Source organism: Nerophis ophidion, linkage group LG07 (assembly GCF_033978795.1).
Source record: "Nerophis ophidion isolate RoL-2023_Sa linkage group LG07, RoL_Noph_v1.0, whole genome shotgun sequence".
NCBI classification, from domain to species: domain Eukaryota; kingdom Metazoa; phylum Chordata; class Actinopteri; order Syngnathiformes; family Syngnathidae; genus Nerophis; species Nerophis ophidion.
The window spans coordinates 46,678,747-46,697,725 of NC_084617.1; the positions used below are offsets into that span (position 1 = coordinate 46,678,747).

Sequence of the window (18,979 nt, forward strand, 5' to 3'; positions counted from 1 at the left end):
GATCCCATTGGGTCGGGTTCAGATGTTTTTAGACACATTTACTAGGATAATTCTGGGAAATCCCTTATCCTTCTATTGTGTTGCTAGTGTTTAAGTGAGTTTAACAGTACCTGATAGTCGGAGGGGTTTGTCCACGGGTGTCTTGAGGCCAGTGTCTGATGGAAGTCGACGGCAGCTGTATGGACGGCACAAGCTTTGCTGATCTCCGGTAGGTGCCGACTTTTTACGACAATTTTCTCACCGAAAACTGCTGGTTGACATTTGGTCGTGATCCATGTTCGCTTGACCGCTCTGATCCATAGTAATGCTTCACCTCTGGGAATTTTAAACAAGGAATCACCGTGTGTTTGTGTGGCAAAAGGCTAAAGCTTCCCAATTCCATTTTTCTACTATGACTTCTCCATTATTAATTGAACAAATTACAAAAGATTCAGCAACACAGATCTCCAAAATACTGTGTAATTATGCCGTTAAAACAAATGACTTTTAGCTGTGTGTGTGCGCAGCACTAATATTTCCTAACAGACCGTGACGTCACGCGTACACGTCAGCAATCCGCGACGTTTTCAACAGGACACTTTGCGGGAAATTTAAAATTGCAATTTAGTAAACTAAAAAGGCTGTATTGGCATGTGTTGCAATGTTAATATTTCATCATTGATATATAAACTATCAGACTGCATGGTCGGTAGTAGTGGGTTTCAGTAGGCCTTTAAGTGCAAAGAGGAAAGTGTATCAGTTGGAAGCGGCCAATAATTGTACAGAGGCATTGGAAAACTAGTTTTATATAATAATTACACTTTTTAACTTTACTTGGAGTGCATGAGATAGTGAACAAGAATACCTAACACACTACACAGTCATTTATACACACATGTGTACCAGAGTTGTCCTGGTGCCAATATACTTTTCAATACTTTTCTAAATAAAGGGGACCACCAAAAATGGCATTTTTGGCTTTATTTCAACAACAAATCTTACGGTTCATTAAACATATGTTTTTATTGCAATTTAGTCCTTAAATAAAATAGTGATCATACTACACAACTTGTCTTTTAGTAGTAAGTAAACAAGCAAAGGTTCCTGATTAGTCTGCTGATGTATGCAACAGCATATCGTGTCATTTATCATCCTATTATTTTGTCAACATTATAAAGAAGAAGCTGTGAAAATACATTAGTCTACTTATTCATTTACTGTTAAAATCTGGTTATTTCCACATTTTCTATCTACACTTCTGTTAAAATGTAACAATCACTTACTTTTTCTGTTTGATACTTTATATTATTTTTGGATGATACCACAATTTTGGGTCTCGATCCGATACCAAGTAGTTACAGGACCATACAGTGGTCATAATTTAAGTCCTCATGTGTCCAGGGACGTATTTCCTGAGTTTATAAGCATACTATGAATTAAACAAAATAAGAATAAATATTTTGTGATGCTAAAAAATATTGATGTAATCATAGTAGTATTGTTTGAATATGCTTTTGTACTTGGTATCATTACAGTGGATGTCAGGTGTGGATCCACCCATGCCATTTGTTTAATTTGTGACGCCGGTGAGCTGCTGTATCCTCCTACGGTGTGTAGTGAAGCATGTCTAGCTATTCCTTGTCCTGCAGGGATAATACTTGTAAGAAACATACTTTATTTGTCACCATGGAGGCGAGGATTAGTGATTTACAAGTAGCTAAAACGCTGCCGACTGCGGATGGACATTAGTTGCAATCTTGCTAGGCATGTCTTAAAGCATCTCTTCCTGAGGGCGTTTCAGTGTTATTAACTTCACCTTTATCTTAAGTTTTTAGGCCAAAATGCGTCCATTGTCCCTTTTCTGTCTACACACTTTGTTTGCTTGTAAGTACTCAGTGATTGTGCACTGCCGAACATGCCCATATGCTCTTGTGATGACGCGCCGTCATGCCCGTTAAATAAAAAGGGGGACAGACACTGGTACTTTTTAGAGGCGGTATAGTACTAAATATGATTTATTAGTATCTTGGTACTATACTAGTAGCTATATATTGTACAACCCTAATATGTAGATTACCTAACATAGCAGCAACAGAACCAACTTTCTAATGATGGTAACAAGAAAGCAGCTCAGACAGCAGTAATACTATGAGTTGGATGGAGTTGGTTCCCCACCAAAAAACTATTTTAACATAACACATGTTTTTTAAGAAAGAAATGTTTAGAAATAATTATGTATTTTATTGATAAATTGGAGAGCGGATTTCCATGGAATGTCCTTCAAGCTGCTTCTTCGCCCAGCTTCTCCATATTTTCATGGATAAATGTCATTTGATGAGTTCATCGTAAACAACAGAGTAACCGACATTTGAAAGTGCATGCAGAGGTAAATGCACTGTTTGGTTACAATCAGCAGTGGAATTGTTGACTCAGTTCTGTCTCAGCTGGTGTGTGATGTTGTACAGAAGAACAACATGATATCTTTGGGAATTTGAGCTGCATCCGTGAAGACTTTTGCTGCAGCGCGACTCCTCCAGTCAACTTTATCCAGCTAAAAAGGACCTATAATTATGTTTCATCTACATGTAAAACACATCCTTGTGGTCTAGATCATATGTATTGGCTATGCTTTGGTGTAAATTGAACATAAATTCTAACCCACTGTCACTTTTATTACCCGTTTTTTGAGTCGGTCTGCAGGATGTTCCAGTCTGCACGCCTTCCCAGATTGCAAATGAAACCACAGCCCACCCTCTCCAAAATTATCATAAATTATCCTTTGAAAATGTCCACTGTTTAATATATTTCTTGAAGTTGTCACCAGTGGGGTTTTTTTCTGAAATGAGCGAAAATAAAATTCATAAACATTATAAAGATTAACCCGGCTGCGATGAGGATGGCAACCTGTCCAGGGTGTCCACCGCCTTACACCCGATTGTAGCTGAGATAAGCACCAGCGTCCCCCTACCACCCCAAAGGGAATAAGCGGTAGGAAATGGATGGATGGATGGAGATTCGCCCGGTCACTACATTCGGTACACCTGCACACGCTTGATCGATTCAGATCTGCTTCAAAACAGCGGCTTTTAGCAGCATTTATGTCACTGCCTGTTTTGCATGCCAGTGCGCACAAGTTTAGTAGATCAGCTTTGCATGTGCTATCACGTTTGCACATGCTTTAAAGGCCTACTGAAACCCACTACTACCCACCACGCAGTCTGATAGTTTATATATCAATGATGAAATATTAACATTGCAACACATGCCAATACAGCCTTTTTAGTTTACTAAATTCCAATTTTAAATTTCCCCGGGAGTTTCGTCTTGAAAACGTCGTGTAATGATGCCGTGTACGCAAGACGTCACGGGTTTTTAGGAAGTATGAGCGCTGCACACACACACAGCTAAATGTCGTCTGCTTTAACGGCATAATTACACAGTATTTTGGAGAACTGTGTTGCTGAATCTTTTGCAATTTATTAAATTAATATTGGAGAAGTCAAAGTAGAACAATGGAGTTGGGAAACTTAAGCCTTTAGTCACACAAACACACAGTGATTCCTTGTTTAAAATTCACGGAGTTGAAACTTTACTATGGATCACAGCGGACATGGATCCCGACCACATGTCAACCAGCAGGTTTCGGTGAGAAAATTGTGGTTAAAAAGTCGCTTCTTACCAGAGATCAGCTGAGCTTGCGCCTCCCGTACAGCTGCTGTCGACTTCCCTGAGACACTGTGCGTCAACACCTGGCCGTGGACGAAAACCTCTGACTATCAGGTACAGTTAAACTCACTAAAACACTACCAACACAATAGAAAGATGAGGGATTTCCCAGAATTATCCTAGTAAATGTCTCTAAAAACATATGAATCTGTCTCAATGCAACGCGATTGCAATCGCGTTTTTTTCAATTTTATTTCTTCTAGTCCGTCGCTATCAATATCCTCAAACACAAATCTTTCATCCTCGCTCAAATTAATGGGGAAATTTATGTTTTCTCGGTCCGAATAGCTGTTTTTGTGTGAGGCTCCCATTATAAACAATGTGAATATGTGAGGAGCCCTCAACGGGTGACGTCATCGTCTGCGACTTCCGGTAGAGGCAGGGATTTTCTCCAGTTGCGAACTTTATCGTGGATGTTCTTTACTAAATCTTTTCAGCAAAAATATGGCAATATCACGAAATGATCAAGTATAACACATAGAATGGACCTGCTATCCCCGTTTAAATGACAAAATCTCATTTCAGTAGGCCTTTAATACATGCACTCTTTTAGTAGAACAGGCTCTTACTTTCTGAGGGAATTACACTCTGTAGTTTCGACGCAGTGATGGAAAGTATTTAACACAAATACCTTGTCATGCACACACACACACACACACACACACACACACACACACACACACACACACACACACACACACACAAACACACACACACACACACAAACACACACACACACACACACACACACACACACACACACACACACTTACACACAGCTCCTTCACCTTTGGCCTGTCGTAATAGCTGCTGGTGCCCCCGTGCACTCACGACCCAGCTCCAGATGTTGTTGACATTCCCTCAGGAGTCAAGAGGGAAAAATGTACAGACACACAGTCAGAGCCAGACACGCATGCATTCCAATGATCGTTTAACCCAAAATGAATCAGTTTAGATTCATGTGCTAGGTCCATGGAGATGACCCGATGAGCACATTCATTCACACATACACAGACAGAGGTGTGTCAAGGCCTGACGCTTCGTCTCTCTGTTGGGTCACAGAAATAAATCAAGAGTTGGTGAACGTGCTCGTTCAGGAATGTTGGTGTCAACTTGGACTCAACTCGAACAATGTTTTAAAAAAAAATGTTTTATTTGAAAAAGAAAAACAGTGGTTTTACTTATTTTGTATGCGTTTTAGTATGTGCGATACCACTGATTGTCTTTCTGATCCGATACCAAGTAAAATTCAGGGTAGAATCGGCAATACCGATCCAATATACAAATATACCTAAAGTGAAGGGTAATATTTTGGAAAGTAGTGTATTTCAAATGTTGCCGCTCCTGGGGAATCATAATCAAACAATATTAAATAACAGGTCGAAACAAATTATTGGCGTTGTTCAGCACTAAATACCTTACCTTTTTTTTTTACATTCAACTCCTTACGTAGTGTCTCCAAATAGCCCTAGATAAAACGATACATACACTTGTGGTTTTATATTACTGAGTGAATCATTTTAATTTCCGGGAATTTTCTTGATTACAAAATGTTTTATTGTAATTGCTAGCTGGTATAGGCTCCAGCACCCCCCGCAACCCTGAAAGAGACAAGCGGTAGAAAACGGTTGGATGGATGTAAAATTTAATGACACCCAGATTATGGATTATTTAGAAAACTTCACCTAAATATATGAAGACATTTTTTCCCCCATGTGATATTAGTGTAGTGTCCTATACTGATTGTGTGTGTGTATATATATATATATATATATATATAAGAATATATATATATATATATATATATATATATATATATATATATATATATATATTAATATATATATATATACATGTGCATACACATATACATATTCATACATACATATACACAAACCCACACACACACACACACACACATATATATATATATATATATATATATATATATATATATATGCATATACAAATATGTACTTTCCCCCCCATCAATTACTTTTCATTTAAACATGATCTCAATGATTTAGTTACTAAACTAGGTTCCTGTTAATGATATACATTTTCTGAAATAACTAAAGTACCTATACTCTTTATATCCTAATTTCAGAACCAATATTATAGCATAAAGATTTGGTATCGGCGGTATAGATATTTCATTATTTATCCGCACATCACCAATGCCTTTTGAACCTTTTGTTGCCTCAATCCCCCTCTGACCTGCAGTATGACGTACTATAAAGATTGTGATCCAAACATGATTTCACCTGCATTATGTCATAACTAGGCTTTAGTGTAAACTGCTCTTTAGCTTGATTTGTGTCACTTATAGCAGTGGTCCCCAACCACCGGGCCGCGGACCGGTACCGGGCTGTGGCCCGATTGGTACCGGGCCGCAGAAGAATTTTTTATTAAAAAAAAAAAAAAAAGAATAAATATATATATATATTTTTTATTTTTTATTTTTTATTAAATCAACATAAAAACACAATATACACTTACAATTAGTGCACCAACCACAAAAACCTCCCTTTTTCATGACAAAAAACGTCCCTTTTTCATGACAAAGAAGAAGAAGAAAAAATAAAGAAAAAAAAGAAAAGAACCCCCCCACCCCCCCGGGCCGCGGGCCAAATTATTAAGCGTTGACCGGTCCGCGGATACAAAAAGGTTGGGGACCACTGACTTATAGGACTCATGTATGTTTGAAGCTACAGTAACACTGCATTCTGACTGTCATCATGTAAATTGCACACTGCAAGAAAGGTGCAAGTCGTTTCATTTAGATACATTTGGCATAAAAAGTGTGTGTTCAGCCTGCACAACGATTGACAAAACGTATGTTTCCTTTTAGTGTGGGATGTGACGGCGATGACGAATTGCTGTTCATTTGAATTTTTTAGCTGTCTATCTCACCTGTCAACGCAACAGATGTGTGTCTTGCGTCTTTTGTCTCACATCCTGACCTCTGTGTGTGTCTTTGTGTGTCCACAGGGCGTTATTTGTATACGAAGGACTGACAAACAAGCTGAAACTAGCTGACTCGGGAGGTCAGTTTGGCTAAAACACAAAAACATTCATACCATTTAAAGTAAAGTACTTACATGTTTTGTATATTTTTGGTGTTTTTTTCTGTGAAAAGTGGGAGGTGTTACAGAGTTGGTCAGCAAGTTCCATGCATCCAAGCCACAATATGGACTGTGCAGACTGGGAAGTGGAGACACAGGAGGTCCCCGCATTGTCATGATTGCATGGGTAAGACACACACAGACTTTGTTAAATAATCACTCTGTCTTATACAAGTTACTAATACGCAGACAATAGCTTGGACTTGAATACAAACATGCATAAAGGTCAACATACATTTATAAACTAAAAAAGCTATATCATCCATCCATCCATTTTCTACCGCTTATCCCCTATTGGGTCGCGGGGGGCGCTCGTGCCTATCTCAGCCACATATCATCAGTTTTTTTATTTTCTTTAACTAAAAAAAATATATAAAACCAATTCAGTAGATGTAATGTAATGTAAATGATAAAGTAATGACTTAATCTTAAATAGTTATATTATGTGGTATACTGCGAACCCACCAATTTAGGTCAAAGCGATGATCAATTTCCATACTCTTTAAAAAAATAGAAATACCATTTGATCATTAAAAGTGCTATGAAATAAAGTTACATGTCATTAAATAATGAAACACATTAGGAAATATATAAATTGGTCATAGTACTCATGAAAAAAAATAAGACAGTTTGAATATAATTATTTTAAGATCATTTTGTAACATTTAATTGATAAATGGACCTCTAATTATTAAAACACTATTAGTACAATTATTTTATAGTTAGTGTATAAGGGTGTTTGTATGTATTTGTCTACATGTTTTTATTACTAACAGAGATGATGCTGAGTTCATATTAACACCGTCAAAGAGAATTCGAGTACTGTATTTTCCGGACAATAGGGCGCACTGCCGATGAATGGTCCATTCTCAATCCTTTTTAGGCAAGGCAAGGCAAGGCAAGGCAGCTTTATTTGTATAGCACTTTTCATACACAAGGCAGACTCAAAGTGCTTCACAGACAACAAAGTGAAATGAAATAAAATAAAAGCAACATTAAAATGCAGACAATAAAAATAAAATAGTGCGGACGTTAAAAGTTAAAAGATTAAAAGATTTAGCTGAAAGCTAAGGTGAACATAAACGTTTTCAGTTTAGTTTTAAAAGTAGTCAGAGTTGAGGAAAGTCTGACACCTTCAGGAAGTTTATTCCATCTATTTGTTGCATAGTGACTGAATGATGCTCTCCCTTGATTTGAGTTTACTCTGGGAACCGCTAACAAATTGGTCTCAGAAGATCTTAGTGATCTAGAGGGCTTATATAGTGGGAGCATATCAGTGATGTTCTTCGGCCCGAGACCATGTCGTGATTTATATGTGAGCAAGAGGATTTTGAAATCACTTCTCTGACGTACAGGGAGCCAATGTAAGGATTTAAGAATTTTAATACAAAGGGAGCGCCGGATTATAGGGCACATTAAAGAAATCATATTATTTTTATTTTTTTCTAAATGTAAAACATTTCCTTGTGGTCTACATAACATGTAACGGTGGTTCTTTGTTCAAAATGTTGCAAAGATTATGTTTTACAGATCATCTTCAAGCCGCTTTCTGACCATCGCTTCAGGATGCGCCGTTTTGTGAGCGGTCTTATTTACGTGGCTCACCCTCGGAAGCGTCTTCTCCCCGTCATCTTTGTTGTAGCGGTGTAGCGTGCAAGGGCGGGAGTGGAAAAAATGTCAAAAGATGGAGCTAACTGTTTTAATGACATTCAGACTTGACTTAAATCAATAACAGAGGAGTATCTCCTCATCCAGAAACAACAACTATGAAAAACCGTCCTACTGGAACTCTTCAATAACTAAAGTTCCTTGAGTGAATAATGTAAACTCACTATACCAGTATGTTTTTAGCGCTTTCATGGCGAGTTTACTGACAGATATAAGTAAGAACTTTACATTACTTTATATTAGAAATGGCAACAGCAGAGGATGAATGTCCCATAACAAGAAGATAGAGAAAGAGAAGCTGCTCATCGACTACGGATTCTCCACAGGCTACAAAGGCAGATGTGCGCAAATTTTCAGTACTTATGCAGATCCCAAATACAGACCAGAAGTTAAGAAAAGTGTCTTTTGCATAATATTGCGAAAAAAAATGCCAAATAAAATGTCTTACCTTATACACACACCATAATAATACATGTATGTTGAAGCACAGTACGATCTAGCAAGTGGTGTGGCTTCATAGCTTACTAAATTCATAATAAACATTTTGATAGATTTTTGAGCGCCGTTTGTAATGTTCTGTATTTTCAATGGATCATATAAAATGTTGGTGTTGTTTACTTGAGTTATATTGCAGTCTCCACGTATCTCTTGTGTGTGACTGCCATCATATTGCAGTCTACATGTATCTCTTATGTGTGACTGTCATCTACTGGTCACACTTATAATTTCACCATGTACCAAATAAAATAGCTTCAAGGTCAGTAAGCAAAACCAGAATTATTCCATACATTAGGTGCACCGGGTTATAAGGCGCACTGTCGAGTTTTGAGAAAACATTTTTTTTAAAGTGCGCCTTATAGTCCAGAAAATACGGTATACTTTGTTTTCCAAATTATCATGGGAGTAACGTCCCAAACCTCCGTGGTACACGAATTTCTGCAAAGTAGGCACACCATTTTTTTATAGTTTATATGAATATTATATGCCTTTTAAACACTACACTCTTTACCACTTTTAGAATTTGTATTTAGTTAAAACACATAAAATTTCGCTACTCACCAATGATGACACTTTGCTCCATGATGATGACGACAGTCATTTGTGTCTTTTTTGGAGTGAGGAACAAAGTTATGGAAAGGTGTTTGCGCACTCTTTTTAAGAGACGGCTATCCTTATGTTCTGTACCTCATTCAAACGGAAGATTTATTGATTTTTCTTTTTTTTTTAACTTTAGTTTATTGGATTTTTGACATATACGGTCCAGAAATACAGTTAAACACATATAACATTTTATTTTTTTCCTCCCCCCAAAAATGAACCCACACAAATTATTTATGAAATAAAATACAAAATAACAAACTACAAAAAAACATGCATCAGTGGAAAAAGTATAGGCAAATATTGACATGGAGCCAAAGCAACTGCACTCCTGGCAGACCAAATGCTCATCAATTACCGACCAATTAATTTTCAAACGGGATTAAATTTGAGATATTTAAATTTTTTAGGAAATTACCCCATACTTGCTGAAATTTCACAGAACGACCGTTCAATGTCAGCCTACTTTTCTCCAAATGAAGGAAATAAAGAATATCTCTAATCTAGCGGGTGTGGCAGGGAGGCGCTGCAGCCTTCCAATTTAGTACAATTAGTTTTCCAGCCAATAAAGTAGTTAATGCTACTAAGGTTTTTTTTGGATTTGCTAAAAGAAGATGACAGATGAGCTACCCCAAATAGCCCACTTAAAGTATTTGGCTCAATCTCTTTGCCAATTACCGAAGACAAAGTATTACACATTTCAGCCCAATAATGCACAGAGATGGGCAAAGGCAAAACGTGTACACAGTTAGTTGGAGACTGTTGGCACTAATCACATAATACCGATATTCCGATATACATCTTAGTCAGCTGGACCTTGGTATAATATGTACAAAAAGACTTATGAACGCTGCTTAAAATTTTTGTCCAGCTCTCCTCAGATAGGGTCACTCCTAAGTCACCCTCCCAAAGTGACTTCATTGAATTCCGAGACTCAGGGCGTAAATGAAAAATGTCTCTGTAAATACGTGTCATTGATCCTTTTAAAACCAGAAGTGGTGTCAAAAAAGCATTTACAACTGTGTCAGTCGGTAAATTTGATAACCTGGGAAACGTTTTAATAACAAAATTGCATATCTGTAGATATCTAAAAGAGTGTTGATTAGGGAGTGAGAATTTATTATAAAGTTGTTGGAAACAGACAAAAGTGATGTCATTAAAATGTGTTTATGTTGTTGATCCCAGACATGACCACCCTAAAAAGACCCATCCATCCATCCATCATCTTCCGCTTATCCGAGGTCGGGTCGCGGGGGCAGCAGCCTAAGCAGGGAAGCCCAGACTTCCCTCTCACCAGCCACTTTGTCTAGCTCTTCCCGGGGGATCCCGAGGCATTCCCAGGCCAGCCGGGAGACATAGTCTTCCCAACGTGTCCTGGTTCTTCCCCGCGGCCTCCTACCGGCTGGACGTGCCCTAAACACCTCCCTAGGGAGGCGTTCGGGTGGCATTCTGACCAGATGCCCGAGCCACCTCATCTGGCTCCTCTCGATGTGGAGGAGCAGCGGCTTTAATTTGAGTTCCTCCCGGATGGCAGAGCTTCTCACCCTATCTCTAAGGGAGAGCCCCGCCACCCGGCGGAGGAAACTCATTTCGGCCGCTTGTACCCGTGATCTTATCCTTTTGGTCATGACCCAAAGCTCATGACCATAGGTGAGGATGGGAACGTAGATCGATCGGTAAATTGAGAGCTTTGCCTTCCGGCTCAGCTCCTTCTGCCCCACAACGGATCGATACAACGTTCGCATTACTGAAGACGCTGCACCGATCCGCCTGTCGATCTCACGATCCACTCTTCCCCCACTCGTGAACAAGACTCCTAGGTACTTGAACTCCTCCACTTGGGGCAGGGTCTCCTCCCCAACCCGGAGATGGCACTCCACCCTTTTCCGGGCGAGAACCATGGACTCGGACTTGGAGGTGCTGATTCTCATTCCGGTCGCTTCACACTCGGCTGCGAACCGATCCAGCGAGAGCTGAAGATCCCGTCCAGATGAAGCCATCAGGACCACATCATCTGCAAAAAGCAGAGACCCAATCCCGCGGCCACCAAACCGGAACCCCTCAACGCCTTGGCTGCGCCTAGAAATTCTGTCCATAAAAGTTATGAACAGAATCGGTGACAAAGGACAGCCTTGGCGGAGTCCAACCCTCACTGGAAACGTGTCCGACTTACTGCCAGCAATGCGGACCAAGCTCTGACACTGATCATACAGGGAGCGGACCGCCACAATAAGACAGTCCGGTACCCCATACTCTCTGAGCACTCCCCACAGGACTTCCCGAGGGACACGGTCGAATGCCTTCTCCAAGTCCACAAAGCACATGTAGACTGGTTGGGCACTCTCCCATGCACCCTCAAGAACCCTACCGAGAGTATAGAGCTGGTCCACAGTTCCACGACCAGGACGAAAGCCACACTGTTCCTCCTGGATCCGAGGTTCGACTATCCGGCGTAGCCTCCTCTCCAGTACACCTGAATAAACCTTACCGGGAAGGCTGAGGAGTGTGATCCCACGATAGTTGGAACACACCCTCTGGTCCCCCTTCTTAAAGAGAGGGACCACCACCCCGGTCTGCCAATCCAGAGGTACCGCCCCCGATGTCCACGCGATGCTGCAGAGTCTTGTCAACCAAGACAGCCCCACAGCATCCAGAGCCTTAAGGAACTCCGGGCGGATCTCATCTACCCCCGGGGCCTTGCCGCCGAGGAGCTTTTTGACTACCTCAGCAACCTCATCCCCAGAAATAGGAGAACCCACCACAGATTCCCCAGGCACCGCTTCCTCAAAGGAAGACGTGTTGGTGGGATTGCGGAGGTCTTCGAAGTATTCCTTCCACCGATCCACAACATCCGCAGTCCAAGTCAGCAGAACACCATCCGCACCATACACGGTGTTGATAGTGCACTGCTTCCCCTTCCTGAGGCGGCGTATGGTGGTCCAGAATCGCTTCGAAGCCGTCCGGAAGTCGTTTTCCATGGCTTCCCCGAACTCTTCCCATGTCCGAGTTCGGACATCGGACCCTAAAAGACACTATCCACAATAGAAGGAGGGAAAGCATCATTAGCAGATATGGGTGCAAGACTACAAATCGTCTGTAAACCAAAAATAGCGCTTGAACTGAACATAAATTCTGAATGAGGTTTTTACGATTGGATTGTTCGTAAAAGCGCAAGTAGAAGAGTAGATTGTAAAGTGAAACAGAGCCCTAAGAGATGCTGGTTTGGATGAGCTAATCTTCATACCCAGCCATAACAAAGCGTTGGTGGCCCAGTAGTAAAACCTAAAGTTAGGTGACTTAGGTGTAACCTGTGACTCTAAAATCTATCTAATTTACAAAAGAAGGACTGAGGGAGAAAAAGTGGTATACACTGGAACAAATAGAAACATCGCAAAGGTACATTCATTTTAATAGAGTTGATACAAGCCACTGTAGGTAAATTTAGTGAGGACCAGTGATCAAAATATCCCTGGATTCTGGACAACACTAGAACAAAGTTGGCTTTATAAAGCTCTGCAAGAGTACGAGTGACCTGGACACCAGAGTATGCGAAACTTTCTGAGCCAATTATAAAGGGAACATTCTGCAGAGGATATTTCTTAGCAGCCTCATTTATAGGAAGTATTTTGCTTTTACACAAGTTCAATTTGAAACCAGACACATGTCCAAAAGCTTGACGAGTACTTAAGGCAGCTGGGACCGAGATGGAGATGTCCGAGACAGACGGAGATGTCCGAGACATATAGAAGGAGGTCATCTGCATAGAGTCAACATAATTGTGTCTACATATGCCTGTAATAAGCGGGTTGATACTAAGCGCTATTGACAGAGTTAAATGGCAAGAGCATAAAGCAATAGGCTCGGGGGGCAGCCCTGGATTCATTGATCTTGGTAGTTAGTAAATAGTAGCTAGCTTCTTTTAGCATAGCGTACAGGGGGTTCACCTTTTCCCTGATGGTAAGCAGCTTCCTCCTGGGCATGCCAGAAGCCTTAGAAGGCACAGATTGTTTGGATGACATCTTGGGGATTTATACAAATGTTTCCACAAAAACCCAGAGCAAACACAAGCATAGATACAGTGCATGGAGTTGAAACCCAAGAGGTGACTTAATGTGGCTGAGCCACTCAGATGCCAGCTAACAGAAAACAAATAAAGAGACATATTTGGACTGTCAAAAAGGAAAATAGCAGGCATATCACGTGTATCCAGTTTAGTTGGGAAATATCCAGTAGGCTGCATTGAAATGTTCATGTTGCATTATGCCAGTGGTTCTCAAACTTTTTTTGTCATCCCCCACTTTGGACAAGAGGGAGTTTTCAGGCCCCACCTGCCCCATCGCCCTAACAGAACGCTAATGCCAAGCTTAACATTTTCAAATGTATTGAGCATCAAGTAACATCAAGTTGTATACACTCAAACTCAATAACATAAAATAACATCAAGTTCAATAATAAATAAAATAACTTGCATCAAGTTCAATAATAAATGAAACAAAAGTGTTGTAACTTGCATCAAGTTCAATAATAAATCAAATACAAGTGTTATAACTTGCATCAAGTTCAATAATAAATCAAATAACTTGCATCAAGTTCAATGATAAATAAAACAAAAGTGTTATAACTTGCATAAAGTTCAATAATAAATCAAATAAAAGTGTTACAACTTGCATCAAGTTCAATAATAAATCAAATAACTTGCATCAAGTTCCATAATAAATACATTAAAAGTGCAACTTTTTCGTGTTTCAATAAAATTTACCGCACTCACATCTGTTAAAACCTCATTGAGTTCGGGGCTGAGCTGCCTTAACGCGAGTGCTTCCCGGTGAATGACGCAGTGTGTCCAATGCGCATTTGGCGCAACCCTCTTTATTAGATCCTGCTGCCCGTTTCTTGACCCTGCTTTGGTCTGTGCGCCATCAGAGCAAACGCTCACACAGTTTTCCCATTTAAGGTTGTATTATTTGAGGAAACTGTCTATTATCTTGAACAGCTCATCAGCAGTGGCTCTATGTTTTATGTATTTCCAAAACAGTAAATCCTCGCACGATGACTTGCCATTCACAAAGCGGACGTACGCGATGAACAGGCAGTCTTTATTGCTGTCAGTAGCTTCGTCCACTCGTAAAGCAAAACGACTTTATTTTAACTTGTCTACGACGGGGGTCGGCAACCTTTACCACTCAAAGAGCCATTTTGACCCATTTCACAAATTAAAGAAAACAATGGGAGCCACAAAACTCTTTTGAAATTTAAAATGAAATAACACTGTCTAATCCCCCTCTGATTCCCACAATTTCCCCCTCTTCCTTTTTTTTCTCTTTGTATCCCTTGCTGCTCCAGCCCGGCTGCACCAAATGATAATATGAATAAATTTAGTAAAGTCAAATTTAAATAAGGCAACAAGTAAATGTGAACAGCCGATATGGGCATCTACATCAACTATATGATTTGCCTGGGAAGCTGGACAGGACAAAACAATTACAAAATAAAATAAAATAAAACATAAAAAAATGAAATAACACTGCATATAAAGTTTTCTTTTTGTTTTGTGCTATGTATAGACAAACTATGATGGGTTACGTTCATGAAATCAATGAACGACTGCAGAAAAAATGAAATAAAATGTCCGCATGCAGCAAAACGTTTTAACTCCGAAAAAGACGTCGGGTTGAAGGTTAAGTAAAATACTTAATGTCTATCTAAGTCCTCCTTGTAGTAATGAGAAAAAAACCGCCCAAACTTAAATTATTCACTGGCACAGAACCAAAAATGCAGTAAAATGTCTATTTCACTGAACAATTAAAAAATGTGAATATATGCAAAATTATAGGAAATTAAAATATTTATCATACGTGGTCAATGTGATTTCTGCTCCTGAACCGCAGAGCACAGCGTCACCACATCCGGGCTGTATGACGTCACCTTTGTCTTCACACAGGATTGTAAACTCTCATCTGTGAGGCATGTGCCATGTTTGTTTTTGATAAAGTTCACGTTGGAGAACACCTGCTCACATACATATGTGGATCCAAAGATCGACAGGACTCCAAGTGCATACTTTTTCATGTTCACATAAAAGTCGGGGATAGCGTTCCAAGTTTTGAACACAAGTTTGTCTGGTTTGGGGAGGTTTTCAACATCACACTCTTTGTGATTCTGAGCAAGAATGGCCTTCTGGCGTGAAACATCTTCAAGGTCCGCTGTCAGGCGCTTTAACTTGGACACCCACATGTCTCCGTCCTGCAGCAGCTAGCGGCTGCTGCAGGACGGAGACGCGCGCGGCCGTGGGCGTGTCCCGAGGTTTGACAAGCAGGATGACAAGCTGAGCTGGCCGTGACAAGCTGAGCCGCATCAGAGTGATCAAAGAGTCGCATGCCGCTCCGAAACCGCCGGTTGCCGACCCCTGGTCTACGAGTTGTTCCTCAAGATCACTTGCAATGTCGCATATACGTCTTGCAACTGTGTCGCTTGACAGTGGGACAGCTTTTAATTTTGCTGCGCTTGTCTCGTCAAGCATGACTGACACCATGTCTATTGCAGCGGGGAGAATCAGCTGCTCAGCAATTGTGTGTGGTTTTTTGCATTGAGCAATTCTGTATGCAACTCTATATGAAGCCAATTCATCCATTTTGTGTAATTGTGGTCCACACATTAGCCTACTACCCATCCGCGCGAAAGTTTGTTCCGCTCAGCCCCGCCCTCATTAGTTACTGTTGTGTCTGTCAAACTTTCGCTCCTACCAAGAAATTTAAAGCCTACAGGAAAAGTAAGTAATTTACATTAATTTATATAGCAGATTTCACAGACAGAATCACAAAGTGATTTACAGTTTGTATAGAAAACGGGGTTGTAAAAAAAAATCTTAAGAGAAAAAAAAAAAATTAAAGTGGAATTTCCTCCCCTCGTATCTCGCGCCCCACCTGTCATGTCTCTATTCCCCACCAGTGGGGCGCGCCCCACACTTTGAGAAACGCTGCATTATGCCCACTGCCTTTTTTATTCTGTTTTGCAAGACCCATGTCACATGACTTCAAACTCGATACCTCATTGGCTGGTTCTGAGACCGGGTCAATTCCATTAGTCATATTTTGGGTTTTGTATTTTGAAGCAGAACATTTTTCCGCACTGAAATTTTAAACACTGACTTTTAAAATACTAGATTTTAAAACATTTAATTTTTATAGACTAAATTCTTATAAACTGAATTTCTATACACATGCATTTTGCTACACTTTTTTTTTCACTGAAATTTCAGCATCATTTTTTGTAAAACATTTCAGTTCACAAAATTCAAACCCCGAAAATTCAGTAACCCAAATTCAGTGTAGAAAAAACTATTTTGTAATAAAGACAGAAATTAATCTCCATAGCAGCACTAATTGTACGTACAATGTTCAAACAAAGCATTGTGATTCCTGTTGTCTTGAAGGTCTGTCTTACCAGGATGAAGGTATGGAATGAACCGACTGTTTGTATCCTGTGTTTGTTTGCAGGTCGGTGAACATGTGGAAGAATTCCGCAGGACGGAATGTGCCGCACACGTCCCCGCCATCAAACACTTCTTCAAGGTAGCAATGAATGTTCTCAGTTTCAACATTTCAGTTTGAAAACTATCAAATCATTATAGTACTTTTGCTTTAAAAACCGTCCAGACATACAGACAATAGGGCTCTTTGTTTTGCCCAAAATTCCCCCCACAGAAAGGCATTTCTTCAGGCTTTGTACTCTATATTTACACACTCAAGTTGACTTTGTATTGTTTTGAGAGTTTCCTGTGCTCTCTGCACATCCTGTCCCATTCCTGTATTGGATGTTTGTGGCCATGCTGATACCAGGAGAAGATTTAGGTTAGCCTTGGCGTTAAAAGATTTATTGTTGGAGCCACTTCACGAAGCAGGCCAGTGGTGACAGGCCGTAGAGGAAACACTCCTGTGTCAGAAGGGACCACTCATATAGTAGCTGTAGTTGAGCGCCTCGTCCGCATCCGTGCATCTCCATCGCTGTTTGTTTAGCAGCAAGGGCGACTGACCCAAAGGTTTACAAGTTTCCATATAAAGGCATCACCAAGTCAACTGTTTGGAATGTTTGTTGTTTTTTTGTCCAATTTGGAATGTCAAGTCTGGGCTTTTTTGAGCCACTGTCTAAGACACCCTCACCTCTTTTGTGATAAGTGCATGCATATATATATATATATATATACATATATATATATACATATATATATATATATATATATATATATATATATATATATATACATATATATATGTACATCAATCTATATATATATATATATATATATATATATATATATATATATATATATATCAATATATATATATATATATATATATATATATATATATATACACATCAATCTATATCTCCCTCTATCACTCTCTCTCTCTCTTTATATATATATATATGCAGTGGGGCAAACAGGTATTTAGTCAGCCACCGATTGTGCAAGTTCGCCCACTTAAAATGATGACGGAGGTCTGTAATTTTCATCATAGGTACACTTCAACTGTCGGAGACAGAATGTAAAAAAAAATCCAGGAATTCACATTGTACGAATTTTAAAGAATTTATTTGTGAATTATGGTGGAAAATAAGTATTTGGTCAACCACTCAATGCTTTCACTGATGGAAGTAGGTTTTGCCTCAAAATCTCACAATACATGGCCCCATTCATTCTTTCCTTAACACGAATCAATCGTCCTGTCCCCTTAGCAGAAAAACAGCCCCAAAGCATAATGTTTCCACCCCCATGCTTTACAGTAGGTGCGGTGTTCTTGGGATGCAACTCAGTATTCTTCTTCCTCCAAACACGACGAGTTGAGTTTATACCAAAATGGATACATGGATGATACAGCAGAGGATTGGGAGATGTCCTGTGGTCAGATGAAATCAAAATAGAACTTTTTGGTATAAACTCAACTTGTCGTGTTTGGAGGAAGAAGAATACTGAGTTGCATCCCAAGACCTACTGTGAAGCATGGGGGTGGAAACATTATGCTTTGAGGCTGTTTTTTCTGCTAAGGGGACAGGACGATTGATCCGTGTTAAGAAAAGAATGAATGGGGCCATGTATCGTGAGATTTTGAGGCAAAACCTCCTTCCATCAGTGAGAGCTTTGAATGGTTGACCAAATACTTATTTTCCACCATAATTAACAAATACATTCTTTAAAATTCCTACAATGTGAATTCCTGTTTTTATTTTCACATTCTGTCTCTCACAGTTGAAGTTTACCTATGATGAAAATTACAGACCTCTGTCATCATTTTAAGTAGGAGAACTTGCACAATCGGTGGCCGACTAAATACTTTTATACATATATACATATATACATACACATATGTGTGTGTGTGTGCATT

General features: G+C 39.7%; 1 protein-coding gene across 1 annotated transcript in view; it reads left to right on the plus strand.

Annotated features, from left to right (window-relative positions):
* The window catches only part of si:dkey-40c11.2 (drebrin-like protein), a 140,799-nt gene that overhangs the window by 86,801 nt on the left and 35,019 nt on the right, over window positions 1-18,979 (plus strand). Inside the window, exons 2-4 of the mRNA XM_061906275.1 lie at window positions 6,697-6,752; window positions 6,845-6,957; window positions 17,093-17,167. Coding sequence (XP_061762259.1) covers window positions 6,697-6,752; window positions 6,845-6,957; window positions 17,093-17,167 — 244 coding nt within the window. The remainder of the gene's footprint in view (window positions 1-6,696; window positions 6,753-6,844; window positions 6,958-17,092; window positions 17,168-18,979) is intronic.